This window comes from Stegastes partitus, unplaced genomic scaffold (assembly GCF_000690725.1).
Source record: "Stegastes partitus isolate 25-593 unplaced genomic scaffold, Stegastes_partitus-1.0.2 Scaffold1839, whole genome shotgun sequence".
Lineage (NCBI taxonomy): Eukaryota > Metazoa > Chordata > Actinopteri > Pomacentridae > Stegastes > Stegastes partitus.
Genome location: NW_007579570.1, coordinates 102697 through 120537, shown reverse-complemented (window position 1 = coordinate 120537; position 17841 = coordinate 102697). Strand labels below are relative to the sequence as shown.

Below are 17841 nucleotides of genomic sequence, written 5' to 3'. Positions count from 1 at the left end.
CGCACACACCCTTGAGACGAACTCTGGTCTTAATGCAGCTGAGCTAAGCGCTTTCTACGCACACGCTCGGCCTCTCTCTCTAATGTAATTGTGTATGTCGCCACCGTTAACAGAAAGGCGGTGTGACCTGCCAGAATATGAGCCCATAGCGGTAATGCGATTACCAGTGTATGAAACATAATGATAGACGATGAGAGTGAGACAAAGACGGAGTGGATGGGAGAGAAGGAAGGAGCAGGTAAGACGGAGCGAAACAAAAGAGGGCAGCAGCCGAGGCAGCGAGAGGGAAAAAAAAACAAAACGGCAGCAGGTAAACAGTAATGTAATTGCCATTAGATCAATTTGATTGTGGTCAGAGATCAGTGCTTGTGATGATAAATATTGATCTGATAAAACCACCGAGGCAGAAATATGAGCTGACATGAATACTGGCAGAGTGGAGAGCGGCTGCAGCTGCTCTGACTCACAATTTATCTCCACTTTCAAAATATGAGCATTGAAACTCAGGTGGGGGCTGCTGAGGCGCCGATGGGCAAGGCACCAACGCACAACGTGCCGCGTGAAATATCAAACACGACTGGGCTATTTTGCTTCAAGCTAATAAATGACTGCCGCAATTTCCAGACTACTGAGCACACCTGGATATAAGCCACGCCCACTAAGTGTAAAAAGAAAACAAATTTGTAATTGTATAGGCCGCGCTTGTCTATAAGCCGCAGGTGTCCACGTTGTAACATGAGACATTTACACAGAAAGATTTTTTTAAACTTTTAATTAGATACGTACCGGTAACATACAAAAATACCACAAATGCATTTTTTTGAACAGTGCCTGTAACACAGCTGGTTAAGAAATTTAAAAACTACAGTAGCCTACCAGGAAAAGTCATTGATCGCTATCTTCATCTTCCTCCTGCACCAAAACCACTAAAGTCGGAGTTGAACAGCCTCAGAATTACTTCATCACACACTTCCTCAGTCTCTCTTTCATCGTCGCTCTCAATGTCACTTTTGTCTCGAGGCAAATTCGTAAAAATCCATAAATTAGCCGCACCGTTGCTTAAGCCGCAGCGTGTGAAATAAATAGCGGCTTATAGTCCGGAATTTACGGTAAGTGAAAAGTGCAAATTTTAGTGACAAACCTTCAGGAAACTATCACTCCACTCCTCCCTACAGAGGTTTTAGCGTCTTTACTTTTTCCCAGAATGCAACTTTGTTTTGGTTGACTCCTCATGACAAATAAGAGTTGTATTGCACGGAGACACTTCTCAGCTAACAAAAGAGACAGATATTCCATCAGTAGGTGGTGGAGACCAAAACAAAGTTCAAAGAATAACAGTAGATATTGGACTAACATTCACTGGGTGACCTGAAAAGCAATTCTAGACGAATGCCAGCGTTAATCCATTACTGCTGGACGCACTGTTTCTGGTTCTCTTTTCTTTCCAACATGCTGCAGTGCCGTTTCACTTGTTGTCTGAATAGATGTGAGTCCAAAACAATATTCAGTTGTCACTCTACCATTTTCTTTGTGATAAAAACATTCCAGGTCGATGCGAGACACATTTTTTTTTCCTCCAACCAAATCAACAAGGCTGCCAGGTGATTTTCTCTCTGGAAATGTGGACTCTCATAGTGTTTCACTCACTGACCCTCAATATGCTCCTATAGCCGACTGAAAACAATTTCATCCTCGCAGTGCTTATAAAAGACGTTTTCACTGCTGCAAATATCAAAGTCATAGTCGAGGTCTATGCTGACCTACCAGTACTAAGGTGGCAGATCTTTATGTTTACTTGTCAAGCTTCACTCACTTCCATAACCTGGCTGATGCCATTTGGTGTTTCATAATCGCTTACACAGTCCTGTGCATTTTGTATTTTGTTTTTTAATACTTCAGCCAGAACATCTCATCTTTATGTGTCCACCAGCAAACATTACTGCTAAGCGACTTCAACCTCATGAATCCTCTTTTCCATAGATGCCTGGATGGACTCTACCACCTGGAGGAATGGTAAATGGTCTGCACTTATACAGCACTATTCTACTTTAGTGATACTCAAAGCGCTTTACAATGTGTTTCTCACACACCAATGGCAACAGAGCTGCCATGCGAGGTGCTGCCTGCCATTGGGAGCAACTTCGGGTTCAAGTGTCTTGCCCAAGGACACTTCAACTGTAGAGGGGTGGGGGGATCGAACCACCAACCAAGAAACAACTCCAAGAGCGTTTTCAATTGCATAAATCTGTGGACTGTTTGAGGGCAGCCCTGGACCTTCACACCTGTTCCTACCCCAAGAAAAATCCCTGCAGAACTTCTTTTGGGGCCATTTTTGTAGGAAATAAAAGTACTTGCTGCAGGGTTGGTTTTTCTGAGCAACTGTCGTGTAGGTCGTCAACGTCAGTTGCATAAATTTAGAGGAAAACAAGTGTCGTTATCTAGCTAACAAATGTCCTTGTCTAGTAGCCGTCTCCAACACAGGCGAACATAAACCCTCCACGGTTTCATTTTCTATGTGCTTGTAAAACTGGAGTTACATCCAGTAGCTACTATTTGTCGTTGCTTTGGCGCATGTCGTGGTCAAAGTTGTCAGATCCTACATTTCAATGGAAACACAAAGGCTAAAAGGGCTGTTACTGTAAATGTTCGCACCACCTCGGGCCTGCCATGAGTTCCTGCAGAGGGACGTCATCTAATAATCAAACCTTTTACTCTCAGTGGTGACTCATGAAAAAGGCAAGAGATTGTGAAAAGGTTTACAGGTTCTCAGATGTGATGGAGGGTTTGGACCCAGAGACTCAGGTAAATGGCCAAACGTTTGCTTTCCTATCGACAAAGGTCCTCCGTACATTTAGCTTTTCTCCCCAAATTTCAGTGTGTCCATTACCGAGACTTAACAAACTTGCATTTACATCTAATCGCTAGCATTATGTGTGCCTTTGTTTGCATATTGCTGCATTACTACTGCTAACGGTTGATCTGCAGAAAGAGCAAAACAAGAAGCAGGTCTGAGTCTCGTTTTTGTGCATGATTTAAACAAACCAGACACCCGGTTAAAAAATAATTTCTCAATAACACTGCTGGTTCTCAGAAGCTCATGGCTACCTTTATGTGTCATAATAGTCAGTGTCAAGCTTGTTTATGCTGCCCCTCGGTAGCAGAGAAAAGTCCGTTATTGCACATTTAAGCCGATAAATAAAATGCTTCTTTCTTACGGTGCGTCTTTAAGTATCAGGTCAACGATCCAGCGCTCTGATTCAGTTACAAATAGATTTTTTAAAAATGCATGTACAAAGCAAAGCTGAATGCGGTCGTGTTCAAAGGCCAAGAAGGAGGTAAGACTGAATGAAAAGAGGAGAAGAAATGATTAGAAGAGGTGAAATTGGTAGGGGAGAGATGTGAAGTGCTGCCCTGGTCTTTGGGAAATTTTTTGACTTTTCATTGGCAGCATGCAGACTTCACTTCAAGCAGAGCTCTACAAATGGTTCTGCATGATTGCTTGGAAATTGAAAACGGCAAAAAACTCAAAAGGCGTGAGGCTGAATTCATACTATATTTCAAAAAAATGCAATTACAAGGCTTTTAACCGTTTGTGTCGCCCGGACAGATCGGCTCTGTGGAATCATGCACAAATTAGCAAATGTTCGGTTCGGGCCGAATTCTTCCAGCGCTGGAGAGAAGACTCATGCATTTTCTACTCCAGAGGAGAGAAACAGATAGAGGAGAGGAAGTGGAGAAAACACAGAATAGAGTGGCGAGCTCCCCGAGGAGCTCCCTCGCTGCTCGGCAGCTTTACACCTCTGCTGTGGGTGAACACAAAATGCATTAGAAGGGAGCGGCGGGGCGTGTGGACGGCCGGCAAAGTGTTTCTGCAGGACTCACTCAGGAATACAGACACAAACAGGGTCCGTGATCATGAGTCAACTTCTGCTGCTCGACAAACACATTTTATTATTTCATTTTTAAACAAACCAATCGAAACAGACATAAATATATTAACAGTGTGTCCTTGCCAAGCCTGAGATTTGAATTATTTCTGCAATATTTATTTTCCCCTTAAGAAAGCTTGAATTTTCATGATGCTCTGATGCAACTAAACTCAAGGATAAGCTCTTTTTTTTTTTTTTTCCAAACAGCCAGTGTCTGCGCTGATTAAACCCGCCATTCACGACATGTTAAACGTATTACAGCACAAAAGGAAACACGGTAAAATGAGCCGATTCATTCCCACCTTCCTCCAACATCCAGGCGTGTGATAGAAGCCCGCTGATGAAACATGATTCATTTGTGTCCCATTAACATGAAGCCAGTGCAGCCGGCAATAAAAGCCGACAGACCAAATCCCTTCACTTCATTGTTGGACCAGAAATTCAAGCTGAAAATTGCTTCTTTTTTTTTTTTTTTTTCTAAATTACCGCAGCACAAAATGTTCACGCATCAGAACAGCAGTAAAAACGTGGCCGCGTCGTTTCATTTGCATCGAATCGTTATGGGAGGTTTTCACTCACTTCATTTCAGGTCTGATCTGAAGCGACTGTTGACAGGAAGGCGGGCAAACAGCTGCTAGTGCAAATAGAAATGCCACGTTGTGTAACGCTACAGTACAAAATGATGGAAGTTCCCCATCGGATGTTGTAGCTAGACGAGAAAGACGACACCCGAAAGGTTCCCTAAAGAAGAGACTGGACAGTCAACTGGAGAGAACCTGGTTCCACTGAAAGGCTCCGTCCTTCAGGTTCAGCAGGAGAACGATGTGATCATGTAGGAGTGAGTACAGTTAGAACGGTTCCTCTGTGATTCCTGATGCAGTGGTCAGAAAAACCTGGTTCAGCTGCTCTGTGTGACGTTAAAGGAACAGTTCACTATTTTGGCAACAGTCTCCCAAAAATTACAACTAAACTAAAATTCTAATTCGGTTTTAAAAGAAATATTCATCCTATTAAACGTAACCCTGTGACGTAAGAGCCACAAAGTCCACAAAAGGCCCCACGGTGGAAGGGTGAAGTATTAGACGGCAACAGGATTTTCATCCAGAAAACCAGGGTTCAGCGTGGAATCATTACTCTTAGAAACAAGTTTCTCCATTTTTCACTCATTTAGTTTTGGGTTTCACTCACTGTTCGGTTAAGTTTAGGCACCAAAACTACCTGGTTAGCTTTAGAGCATCTATATCACGGTTTGGATTAAAATATGACGTCATTTTTGAAGCTTCTCCTTCATTTTCTGGGTAGATAACATAAGACGGTGGGCTGGAAAGGCGCGAAGCAACACAACAAATCGCAAAGATATTCTGATTTAAAATCCACTTGTGATACATCAACAAACAAAAGCAACCTGGGAAATATATTTAACTCAGAATGGAAGTGAGTTGCAGTTTAGTTTTATAGGAACGGAATTTTTTGGAGAGTTTAGACGATCCTGACAACTTTCATGTCGGTATGTTTATTACAAGCTGATTTAAGATCAGCTCAAGTTAACATAAATACTGGTCTAGTTCCTCCAAGAGGTTAAAGTACTTGTCTGCCTCCAGTTTTTACACTTGTCACTGCACTTTCCATGTCATTAAATTCGTCATGTTTATATTTCTTTGTGTACAGATTAAACCAAAAGAGAGAAAAATCAGTTAAGTCAGTTTTAAAGTGCTGCAATTAAGATCTCTGATCAGGTCGGGCTAGCCTGTTCCTCCTGCTTTCACATTTCAGGTTAAGTAACTCTAATTACCTGCCGGCTCCAGCGTCATATTTAGTCGAGAGATATTAATGTGCTAGAGATCTTTATCAAACCATCTCGAATAAAGCAAAAAAAAAAAATCACAAGCCGTTTCTTTAACTACTGAATCAGAAATGTGTCCACCGCTAAAACTGGAATTGCTCTTCTGCCACATAAGGTGGAAGTTGTGTTTAGCAAAAAGAAAATAAATAAATCACAAGTTGCTGCTCTCATGGATGTTTCCTTTTTAACCAGAATTAACACTTCACCTCTCTGCTAAGTGTGAACTCCACAGGATGATGTGTTTTCTAACAAAACACACAACACATTTCTTATTCCCTTTCCTGATGTGTTGAACCCAAATCTGCCCGACAACGCGTTCTTACGGAACATGAGCCTGAAGAACGAAGCGAAAACACTTGATATGGATACAACATAACACCGAACTGTGTATGAATTACAGTAAAAACAGCACCCGAGCCGTTTTCCTTTTCATCCATCCATCTTCCCTTTGTCCCCATCTGTCCATCTGTTGTGTTTCATTCTCGTCATCACGCCTTCCCTCCGCTCGTCTTCATCCCTGCTGTGAGGTAGCATAACTGCAGCTTCATTCTCATCTGCAGACTCACCGTCTGGACGCCAAACAGCGAGTCAGTAAACAAGTAAATGAATGCATGATGGGAAACGGGCATGTTTTTCTGAAATGAATTCATACTTACGGGAGGAAGGCTGGCCATCTTCCTCATAACCACACTGTGATTGGAGTCGCTGAAGATGCTGTTGTAGACGTTGTTGTCCTGGCCGGGGTCGTCCTCCAACATGTACAGCTCTCCCCCGTGCACGTCGGATACGTTCACCTGGATGGAGAGACAGATGGATGATACAGACAAATATAATCTGTTTCTGTCACGGAAAACGTCTCCGACATATTGTGTGAGACAAGATGGATGGATCCATCACGCTCAACTCCCCAGACTGAACTTAATACATTCACACAGAGGGGAATAATAGACAGGAGCAGATAAGAGAAAGACGAGCGTCGTGATGTGCTGGTAGGAGATACCTGGAATGTTTTGGGGTTGAAGCCCAGCCACAGAGTGTATCTGTAGTCCCAGTTGCGCAAGGAGTAGCCCATGATCTTGATGTCTTCGAGGTTGGGGAGGTCAGAGTTCAGCTAAAAGGAAGAATTTAGAACAACAAGCAAGTTAAAAGTGGAGAAATCCTGCAGCTGAGAGCCAATATCAAGCATCCGGAGATTAACCCACAGCAGGTGCACCGCTCATCTGGATATTTTCATTTTAAAGATCATGTTACTGAAGGTGTACAAGCAAGAAAGAGCACTGACCTCTAATCACAAACTTTTAAATGTAAATTCACAATCAGTCTGTCTGTACTACCTCCAGATCGATACACAACTCCAAAGTCTTAACCTTCAACCAGCTCATTTGCTTTTTTTAATTTGCTTTCTTAAAGACACTACCTGCGGCGCGTCAGCAGGTCGAGGGTACTGGCTGAAAGACACGAGCTCTTCATCGCGCCTTCCTTCTCGCTGTCGAAAGCTGTGAGCTCGGTTCTGTCCTTCTGTGCACAGCTCCGTCTGAAAGCAAGAAAACAGGCCATGGAGTAAAAGGAAACACACGTCAGAGTGTGTTTGTTCGCACCGGTGTCAGGACGGTTTGAGCCTGTTTAAGCAGCGCTCCCTTCTTGATTTATTGTGTTTGGCCGCCACGTTCATGCAGTGACATCTGAACTCTGACGGCAGCACAGAAAACACCAGTTCTGTTCTGATGGGATGTGAAGAGGAGTGATCTGAAGTGGGTCAAGTAAACAACAGACTAAAATAAGCAGGTTACAGTGGTGCCTTCAGCCACACCAAGAAAAACTTTTCTTAACAGACAAGATGCAGAAAAAGACGCTAATTTGTTAATGGTGCCATCGTGTAGTTTAGCCAGCAGAGCAGCTTCAACATTATTCCCAACGCTGTTTTCACAGTAAGCTGCTAACTAAACTGTGAAATACACTATTGGAGAGTTAACAACTTCATTATTTTCCCTTTTCAGTACAACTCGAACATTTATATAAAGAATATTGGCCGACACATCCACACTGGAACCCCTGAGGTCAGCCACAAGAACCCAGCATCAGTTGGACTCTACTAGACGGCAGACTCATGCACTATTATGGAAATCAAATTTAACAGATTGTCCAAAAACGAAAAGTGCAAATAAATGTCATGATAAACATTAGATTTAATTTACATTTCACTAAGCCTTTGTGTTGGTGACAGCTAGTTCTGTTCTCCGCGACATCTCAGTGACACCTTGAGGGCATTTATTTTGAAATATCCAACATCATGGACTCGATATATTCATCTAGTCGTTCATTCGTGCACTAAAGGCTCCTGATCCAGTCAGTCGATCCAATGCGCTGTACTTCCTGTGTTGGAAAGCAAGAGTGTATTCTGGACGTCTAGCTAACAAAGAAGCACAGTGACGAAGAGCTTTATGAGGCTCATTCAGCTCAAGTGTCAAATGAAATAATGAGGTTAAAACAATTATTTAAAATGCTGCAAATAATCGCTTTCTATTTATAATTATGATTCGTTTAAGCTAATGAATGTTACCAATTGATTCGCTGCAGCAAAAGGACAGTTTCAGTCAACTACAGCTCTGTGAGTGTTCCCTGGATTTCATGTCAATCCATCCAAAAGTTGAAATATTTAAAAACTACAAATGTCAACCACATGTCAGAGGATAAATCAGGGCATTTGTTTTCATGTCTTCATACCTGGAAGGAAACATCAGGGCAGCGTCCAGGTGTTTTGAGACCAGCCAGGTGGGAGAGGGTAGGAAATATGTCAACCAGCTCCGCCATGTTTCTTGTTACTCTGTCATCTAAGAGAGAGAGAGAGAGAGGAGTCAACCACATGCAGAGTTTTAACCAGCCACCAGGAGCAGAGCAGTCCAGATATCCACTAAAATTTACTAAATGTCCTGCACTTAAATTTCATCATCATTGCACCACTTGTGTCTGAAGTAAAAAACTGTCCGGAGGCAAAATATCAAAGTGTATCCCTGTCTAAATACTTTTGCAGCTCTCCGTGTATATCAAAGACTTCATTAAAGTCAAGTTGGCATATTAATAAATGTTTCAACAAGGTTTATGAGACCAATTAGGAGCAAAAAAAAAAATAAAAAAATGTAATCGAACTTGACTTCCCTTTCATGACTTTACATGCAGCGTAGCTTTAAATGGAGGAAAATAAATGTACATTTCATGTTATCAATACGGACTAATTTGTTGTCAGCCGAGGCCTTACTATTGAAGCTGCGCTCCGGCTGCCTAAGGACATCAATAAAGGGGAAGGTGGACATTTTCAGCCCATTACGGTTCGATGTGACACCGGGAACGAAGAACATCAGAGGGACACGCGTCGCCACATCAAAGTTGGAGTATTTAGCCCATTCGCCGTGTTCACCTAACGACCAACCTGCAGCGGAAGAGAAAACAGACATGAAAGATGCTAGTTCAAAAACACTGAGGCAAACAGGAGAAATGAAAATAAATTGATCTTTATCATATAAAAATGGTTAAATAGTGGGGGTACATGTGACGCAATCCACCTCACCGATGTTCTTCTCAATCATGTTGTATTCAAAAATCACTGCGTCTGACTGAGCTTTACTGGGTGATGTATTAAACAATGAGCATCCTACACTGACAGAAACAATACAAGAAAACTAGGTTTCCAAGTCACAAAGTTTAAAAAAAAAAAAAAAAAAAAAGGAGGTGGTGGTGCAGAGAAAAAGATGGGGTTTTAGGGAGTATGTGGAAGTTGTGGAAAGAGGTGAGGGCACAGTTTGCTGTTACAACACTGCCATCTGGTGTTCAAGACGAGGACAGCAAAGACACTTATGAAGCTCAGTAAACAGATCACTTTCTAAACAATGTGCACTGACAACCAGACGACTGATATTGTCTCTGTTTATTCTACTAAATACTCTCAACAGACATGTCAGGGTTTGATGGGAAATGATCAGAGTAACAGCAGCTTAACCCTCTGAACCCCAAAATCATTCCAGAAAGATTAAAAGTGATATCTTTCATAAAAACAAAAAGGTGAAATCATAAACCTCCAGAGACAACATTTGTCCAGCATTTATCAGAGCCAGAAACTGATGATGAAAACCAAAAGCCAGATTGCCAGATTTTCCCACTGTCCTTAAACTTATCATCTGTGACATTCTGTTCCTCGAGAAAAATAACCAAATATCATCTTAAAATTAGCGACGCACGATATGTTGGTGACCATATCGGTATCGGCCGATATTAGTGTTTTTTCCGCTATATCAGTATCGGACGATATTAGTGGCTTTTTTTCCATATATCGGTATCAGTCCGATGAACAAATGTAGCCGATGTGAAAAAACGATGATTGTCCAACATCAGCGCCTTCGTCTCTACGTGTGATATTGCTGCAGATGTTTTTCAGATGTTTTCTTTTCTTCAATGGTCCTGGACTTGAACGTTCGATGAAAAATGTGTTTTACTTTTGTTAGGTAATAAAGAAGACTGTGTGGTCTAATTTGGGCTTCTTTTGAATAGTTTCTCACAGTGCTTACTTTGACTCATTTTTCGGTGTGAACAAAAATTGATTATCGACATCGGTAACATTGGTTATCGGTGATATCAGAAATCTTAATATCAGATGTCGGTATCGGCCAGAAATTTTAAAATCGTGCATCACTTCTTAAAATTGTGAAATTCTGCTCTCTTTGGCACAACCCTGAAACCATGACTGACTCGACCAACAGTCACATGACGAAAATTTTGGGACGCCTCAGATGAACTGCAGGCCGTGTTGACATGAATGTGGAATATATAGTCATGGAAAAAAAATGATAAGACCACCCTTGTTTTCTTCCATCGGTCTTGGAGATCTTCAGTTTTTTCGCTACCTGTCTCTCACTCATGCCAATTTCCAGCAGTGCCAAGATGGCCGCCTTTGTGGCATTATGTGAGAGCCGACAACTTCTGAGTTGTGGTACGGCTTGACTGTAAGCAGGAAACCACTCCAGGCCTTCGCATGTGCAGTGCTGCTTATGACATGAAATGGTCTCTTGTATACCCTGGGAATAGAATTAAGCTTAAGCATATCAAATATGACAAAGTATGACGTAATCAGCTGCATTTTTTGTCGTGTACATTGTATTCTTCAGGTGATATACCTTTAGTGGTGCCAGGCGTTAAAATGAACGAGAAATTGAAGAAAACATGGTGGTCTAATAATTCTTAATAAAAGAGTGCATGTCTTAAATCCACTCTTTCGTTTTTCAGATTTTGTAGAACTAAATAATCAAAGAAATTCCATTTTCATTTTCTTTCTTTGAAGCTCTTATGGTATTATTATCACTGGCATAAAAGACATGAGTTCTCTCTACTTCCAGGACTTTACATTGCAGTGAAACATGAGCTGACAGTGAGTAGAAATGTGACAGGAACCAAAAAAAAAAAAAAAAACACCCAGAAACTGCATGTGGTTCTGAGGGTTAATAAAATCCATCCAAAGCAGCAGTCTACTTACCGTGATCAGAGCTGAACACCACCACAGTGCTGTTGGTCAGCTGCAGCTCGTCCAGAGCGCTGAGCAGCCGCCCGACCTGAGCGTCCATATAAGACACAGCAGCGTAGTAGTGCTGACGGATACGCAGCTGGAAGACACGACGCACAACACCATCGTTTTACGACTTGCTGCATGAAGTACAAAGGTGAGAAAAAACTTAACAGAGGTTTAAAAATGTTGAGAGCAGCCGGTTCAAACCTGGAACTCTTTAGGAATCGGTCCATAAGGGAAGCTGAGGTTCAGCTTCTGGACATCCTCTCTCATCCTGACATCCACCCAGGGGTTGTAGGCGACAGGTGGGAGCTGTTTTGGGACATCGGGGTCTGGAGCCAGAGTCATTTTATCTAAAGGATACAGGCTCAGGTACTCCTGTGACACACAAACAGAACACAAAGTATAAAAACAGGTGAATTTTCATTACAACAAAACTGAAATCAAGTATTATTTTGGATTATTTATCAAATCTAGGTAGCCTACTTTCCAAAATGTTAAAATCAGTGCAAAAACCAGTTTGGCATCAGTACTGTGACAGCTGGTTCTAAGGTTCTCCTCTTGACCCCAACCGATCTAGAATTCCACTTATGGTGGTTTCTTTACCTATTCTCACAATTTAGCACCAGCAGATTGCATCAACACCACCAGCCTGATGGGTGTAACGTTCTGGTCTAATTACAAAACCTGTACGAGGACATCTTAAGGCATCGCTGCTATTGTTATCTACCAACTCTACTGATTTCCTTTTTCCATTAAAATGGTGCTGGTGAACAATCTAGAACCAGTTCTTTGCATTTCCACCACAAAAGAAAGATGGCTTTCCAAAATTGTTGCTCCAGAAGTTATAAGCACAACATCAGCGACTAAGGGATCAGCTACAAGCAGAAACTGGCCACCATTTTGATAAAACGAGGGTGAAATAGGGCGTTCTACCAAAACAGCAAATAACCCCATCATGAACAATGATTATAATCAAACACAAGATAATATACCATTTTGCAGCATCTATAAACAGTTGGCAGCACATAAACACTACTTTTATAATCGTTTCTAAATTTTCAGCCCATACAAACTACGCCTGCTTCTACTATTTAATATTCGGTTCTTTAATATGTCAAAATGCAGGTCAGTTCTCAAAAGGCATCAGAGTTCTACCACAAACTTGATGTTGGTTCTCTTCATCATCCAGGAGCAGCAATTTATTTTTAAAAGGCAATTCTTCCTCATGTTTTCCTCTCCTCTCCTCCATATTAACACCATTATCCATTCTCATTTCCTGGCACGGTTTGCTCAGTCTTTCTGTCCGTTTCAGTCCAAATAACCCTTGTTAAGCTAAACTGTGTCACTCCACGTACTCGGCCATGTCGGTGCCAGCGACCAGCTGTTCGTTTAAGGGCTGGGGCCTCACTGACCAGCATAATGAATCTTCTAGTGATTGAAAGTCTGCCTTTGTGATTTGTGCATTACAGAAATTTCACCAAAACAACAGCTGCATGTATATATGGTGTTTGTAGACTTGTGGTGTCCAGTTTGTGGGTTTGCAAGACATCAGATTGTTACAGATTTGTCAGTAGGAGCAAAGTATTCGACTATGGTGGTCATGATTCTTTAAAATAAAAAAAAAATTTTAAAAAACTTTATGTAATCTGTAGCAAAAATGTCATAGCAATGATTGATGTTTAAAAAAAACAAAAAAGGAGTATTTCTAAAGATTTCTATAATTAAAATATGACTGTTGGGATCTTTTTTACATAAAAATCGATGTGGCTCAGAGCTGAGCCGCAAGGCGAAGCTCTCGATTTACCAGTCCATCTACGTCCCAACCCTTACCTAAGGTCACGAGCTTGGGTCGTGACCGAAAGAACGAGATCGCGAATACAAGCGGCTGAAATGAGCTTTCTCCGAAGGGTGGCCGGGCTCAGCTTTAGAGATAGGGTGAGGAGCTCGGACATCCGGAGGGAGTTCAGAGTATAGCTGCTGCTCCTTCGCGTCAAAAGGAGCCAATTGAGGTGGTATGGACACCTGATTCAGATGCCTCCAGAAAGGCTTCCTCTGGAGGTCTTCCGAACACGTTCACCTGGGAGGAGACCTCGGGGCAGACCCAGAACACACTCGAGGGATCATATCTCTCGGCTGGCCTGGGAACGCCTCGGGATCCCCCAGGAAGAGCTGGAAAGTTCAAAATGTCGAGGGGAGGGATGTCTGGAATGACCTGCTCCGCCTACTGCCCCCGCTACCTGACCCCAGATAAGCGGAAGGTAGATGGATGGATGGATGGATGGAAAATCGATGTGGTTATCAAGGTTCACAGCATTATCATGTAGTCGTGTAGCTCACGTTAGATGTGCTCGACTACTGTTGGCCAACAGCTGATTCACAGTAATCAATGGAGGCTTACTAAATCAGTATAAGAGTCACAAATGGTTGTAAATGTATCTTAGGATGACTGAAATGTTGAAAGCAGCACCGGCTTTTAGTTTAGAAAGTTTACAGGAGCGTATGCATGTTTTTGCACAAAGAGTCATGCAGATGTCTGCTGCTGCAAACGTCTACAGTGTGTGATCATGTGACAGGAGAATGATTTGACATGCATTTCTCTGTTACTCTGAACTATAAAGAGCTGTGGGAAATGGCTGCATTACTCAGCGACAACGATAAACCATCTTTACTCATGAACTGATTTTGTGGGTTATGGTCACATTTCCAGAATCAGTGTTACTCACCAGCAACACACTTCTTAATGGTGATTATTTGTAAGCTTGTTGGCATATTCTTACAGAATGTCTACAAAAAAGTGTGTTTTATCCATGTAACATTTTTGTTTTTGTTGTTTTTTTTTTGTTTGTTTTTTTTAAATAGTCCAGCTGTAAATACAGGCCACATTTTACTCACAATTTACACTTTAACTGACTCCAGACTGTACTTTTGCACTTCAAGACTGTTAAAGGTGCAGTATGTGATTCACTCTGATACACTTTGGGTCTAAATCAATGACTGTCTCCTCACAGCCCACTAAGCTGTCAGTTTAGTACAAATAAAATCCGGTTTTTGCACACAGCCATGACTCTGTTCATGGGAAACAAAGTGGTTCGGACCGATCCACCCAGCAGTATTTCTTCATGTCCTGTGCACAATCGAGATTATAATGCTCATGCACAGGACGGGGTAAAGAGACAGAGTAAATCTATCGCATGCTAACTATCCAGCTATGCTAGTTAGCTACATATCAACAGTCCTACTCAGTAGTCGAGTTGTAAAAAAAAATTTCAGGGGGGATGGTGGATTTTATTTTTTGGGATGGATATTTTGCCCTGACGACAGTGCATATGATATGAAACTAACTGTGTAGCCTTTTTATTTTTGTTAAAGCTCAAAGACAATTATTTTACTATCCTAAAACAACATATATGGCATGGATGTTATGTCAGATTCTCCTGTAATTGATCTTGACCAACATACCTCAGAATTGGAGTCAGTTCCCAGGCTGGCATGGCTATCACTGCTCCTACGCATTAAGAAGTAAATGCAGAGGACCACTTTTCTTACTGAGTTAAATTGCACTCATGGTACTTTGAGATCATTTGGTAATTCATCCACCCAAGTGTGAAACAAAACCTCACAAAAACGGCAAATGAAACTCTGAATCCTCTCAAGTCAGGTCAAGTTCATTTGAATTCAAATGCAAAAAAACTGAATGAACTAGTTGAAACAATTTACAAAATTTGAAAATTAATATCAAAAATTTACAAAAATACACCAGCACCTGAGATTTTTTTAAACTTGAGGTGGCTAGCCTCAAAAGACAAAACAGGAAAAGTAAAATGGATAACTAATCAGTTTTTTTTTTCCAACAGCTGCCGACCCAGTTCTCCCCTAAATCACAGAAGTTTCCAAAGATTTTCATAATCATGTTTTTTGTAGTAAATTTTCCGGGCTCTTGCTTTTGGATCATTAGCTGGACCTGACATAGACATCTGGTTTGAACACTTTCAATGGAGGGCCAACACACTTGATGAAAAGCAAGGCTGACGTGCTTTTTACTTCTAGGGAGCTTCTAGTTGTGGTTAAAATGTTTATGTGACTGAAGCCGCGCTCACACTCAGCTGTGGAGATGAGCAGTGTGTTCACAGCTTTAAGGAGGGTTTTAGCTCTTCTGGCACTGCTGGTTCCGTTTCATCAACATGTGTAAGAAAACAGCATTGGCCAAATAAAGATTATTATAAATTTAGATTTGCACCCAAAGCAGGCACAAGGTTTTGAGAGACTGTTTCAAGTTAAGCTCATACTAGTAATGTTCATTACAGCCTGTACGTTCTGATTTGACTCTTGTGACTACAGTGTCTGACTTCTCCTTTCACTATGATAAATGGCGTTAATGTTGAATTCTGTGTGTGTTTATATAGCCTGGAGAATCCCAGACAAACGTTATCGTGCTCAGCCCAGACTGATAAAAGCAAAACTAAACCCCACTGAGAAGCCAAACCCGAGTCAGCCGGTAACCGCTAGCGTCGTTAGCAACCTAGCATCATTAGCAACCTAGCATCATTAGCTGTGTTGCTGTCACTACGTCCAGAGATTACCCATTTGGTGACAGAATGGTTGGTTTATGGAGCGTAATGACTGATTTTCATGACTTTTGACTTACCTAAAATGTCACTTTTTTCCCTCTTAAATCCAAAGTCCCTCAGATCGAGCTGTCCTTGTCGTTGGGCCATCGTGCTAAAACCGCTACTACGCCGCTCACTGACGTTGATGAAAAAGGAAGAAAAAACCGCGATATCACATACGCGCGTGCCTGCTCGCGAGATCACAGTGCGTAAAAAGTGTTTCTAATATTTGTTTGGCGGCTAAAGCGCGTCTGTGTCCCGAAAAATAATATTTCTTTCTCTCTTTTTTTTTTTTTTTTGTTTTAAACAAAAAAGTTGTACAAAGTATGTTATATTTTAATGCAAAATAAATATAAATAAATACTTATTTATTGAATGATATCAGTGTTTAGTTGAAGCCATTGAGGATAGTGCCGTTGCCTAGCAACAGAAGCCCCACCCACTGCAGAGAAGTCCTTTGATGCCATTGGAGCTTTCATGATGTCACTCATGATGTCACGAACTCCATAAACCAAACAGAAAGCAGCCATTCTGCGATTCTTCCCAAGTGATTGACTTGTTCACCAAGCATCTCAACTGCAAGACTCGCAACATCACAGCGGTGCCATGGATAATAACACACCAGTTCCAGTCCATGTACCTCAACTCCTTGGCAACCTCAAGGAAAGGGGGGCGGGAAATTGTTGTTATCTGTCACCCGTTGTGGAAGACGCGGTAGTGCTCGAGGGAGGGATCGACACTGCTGCAGAGGGCACTTTCATCACAAACAGTCTGTTCCAGCGACTACAAACAGCTCTGGCAAAAGCGAACAAGACTGTGCAGATCGAGAAATGCTGCATGGGCGTAAGCGGCTGTACACCAGGGGCCACACAAATAGACCGCGTTGCCCTACTGCGGCTAGACATTGGTCCCATGAGCCTCGTTCACCCAGTGTACATAACACCGTCTGGCGCATCACCTTTCCTGATCGGCAAAGATCTGCTGAACCGTTTTGCGCCCCTGATTGATTTTCAACAATTGAAAATCTGGGCACAGGTGAGGGAACCCTTACCTCCGACTCAGGGAGCACAGTGGCTGAAGGACCTTGTTGAGAACAGGGAGAAACAGCTGAGCATGGAGAGAGAAAGAATGGCGGAGGAGATAAAGCTTCTCCGAGCACAGAAAGAGAAGTATGAAGAAGTTGAGGAGAAAAATCGGGAGCTTGGAGAGGAGAAAAAAGAACTGGAGCTTAAGATAGCAGCCCTCCAAGAGCCCAACACACAGCTGGAGTCCATAATCAAAGAGCTCCAGCTGAAAAAAGAAGAACTGGAGGCCAAAAATAACAACCTCCAGAAGGACAAAGACGTTCTGGAGCAGGACCAGAAAGTGATGCAGGAGAAGGTTCAAGTCCTGCTAGAAAAGAGCCGGGAAGCGGAGGCGTCCCAGAAAATCCTGGAGAAGGACAACGAGGAGCTCCAGGAGCAGCTGGTGAAAAGGCGCCAGAAGAAGAGATTCTTCGGTCTCTTCAGGAGCTCCGAGCAGAAGGAGGAGGACAGAAAGGTCAAGAGAGAAAAGAAGGAGAAGAAGCGACAGGAAAAGGAACAGCGGAGACAGCAAAGGGAGACAGAGCTGGACCAGAGGAAAAGATCAGAAGATGGTCCAGAAGCAGGCAAAGGAAAAGTTGGGTGCTTCAGTTGGTTTTATAAAACCTTCTGTATGAAAAAGAAAGAAATGTGAAGCCCTGTCAGTCTCCACCTCCCATCGGCCTCCCATCCATCTCCACCTCCCATCGGCCTCCCACCTCTCCCCACCTCCCATCGGCCTCCCGTCTCTCCCCACCTCCCATCGGCCTCCCGTCTCTCCCCACCTCCCAAACTCATCAAATGAACAAGTCAAATCAAATTAATCAAGTTAAGGTCAGTACTGAAT

The 17841-nt window shown here is 42.3% G+C and overlaps 1 protein-coding gene across 2 annotated transcripts in view; it reads right to left on the bottom strand.

Moving 5' to 3' along the window:
* Positions 1–3942: 3942 nt before the first annotated feature.
* Positions 3943–17841, bottom strand: part of ids (iduronate 2-sulfatase) — a 28537-nt gene continuing 14638 nt past the window's right edge. Inside the window, exons 6-14 of one of the 2 annotated variants that reach the window (XR_521020.1) lie at positions 11531–11701; positions 11294–11420; positions 9029–9199; positions 8497–8603; positions 7190–7306; positions 6773–6883; positions 6429–6566; positions 4857–6341; positions 3943–4791 (exon numbers count right to left, since the gene is read on the bottom strand). Coding sequence is in view for 1 of the 2 variants with exons in the window: in XM_008302571.1 (XP_008300793.1) it covers positions 6261–6341; positions 6429–6566; positions 6773–6883; positions 7190–7306; positions 8497–8603; positions 9029–9199; positions 11294–11420; positions 11531–11701 (1023 nt within the window). In the remaining variant the exon portion in view is untranslated. Of the gene's footprint in view, positions 6342–6428; positions 6567–6772; positions 6884–7189; positions 7307–8496; positions 8604–9028; positions 9200–11293; positions 11421–11530; positions 11702–17841 lie in introns of both variants that reach the window. The other variant, XM_008302571.1, reaches the window with a different exon arrangement.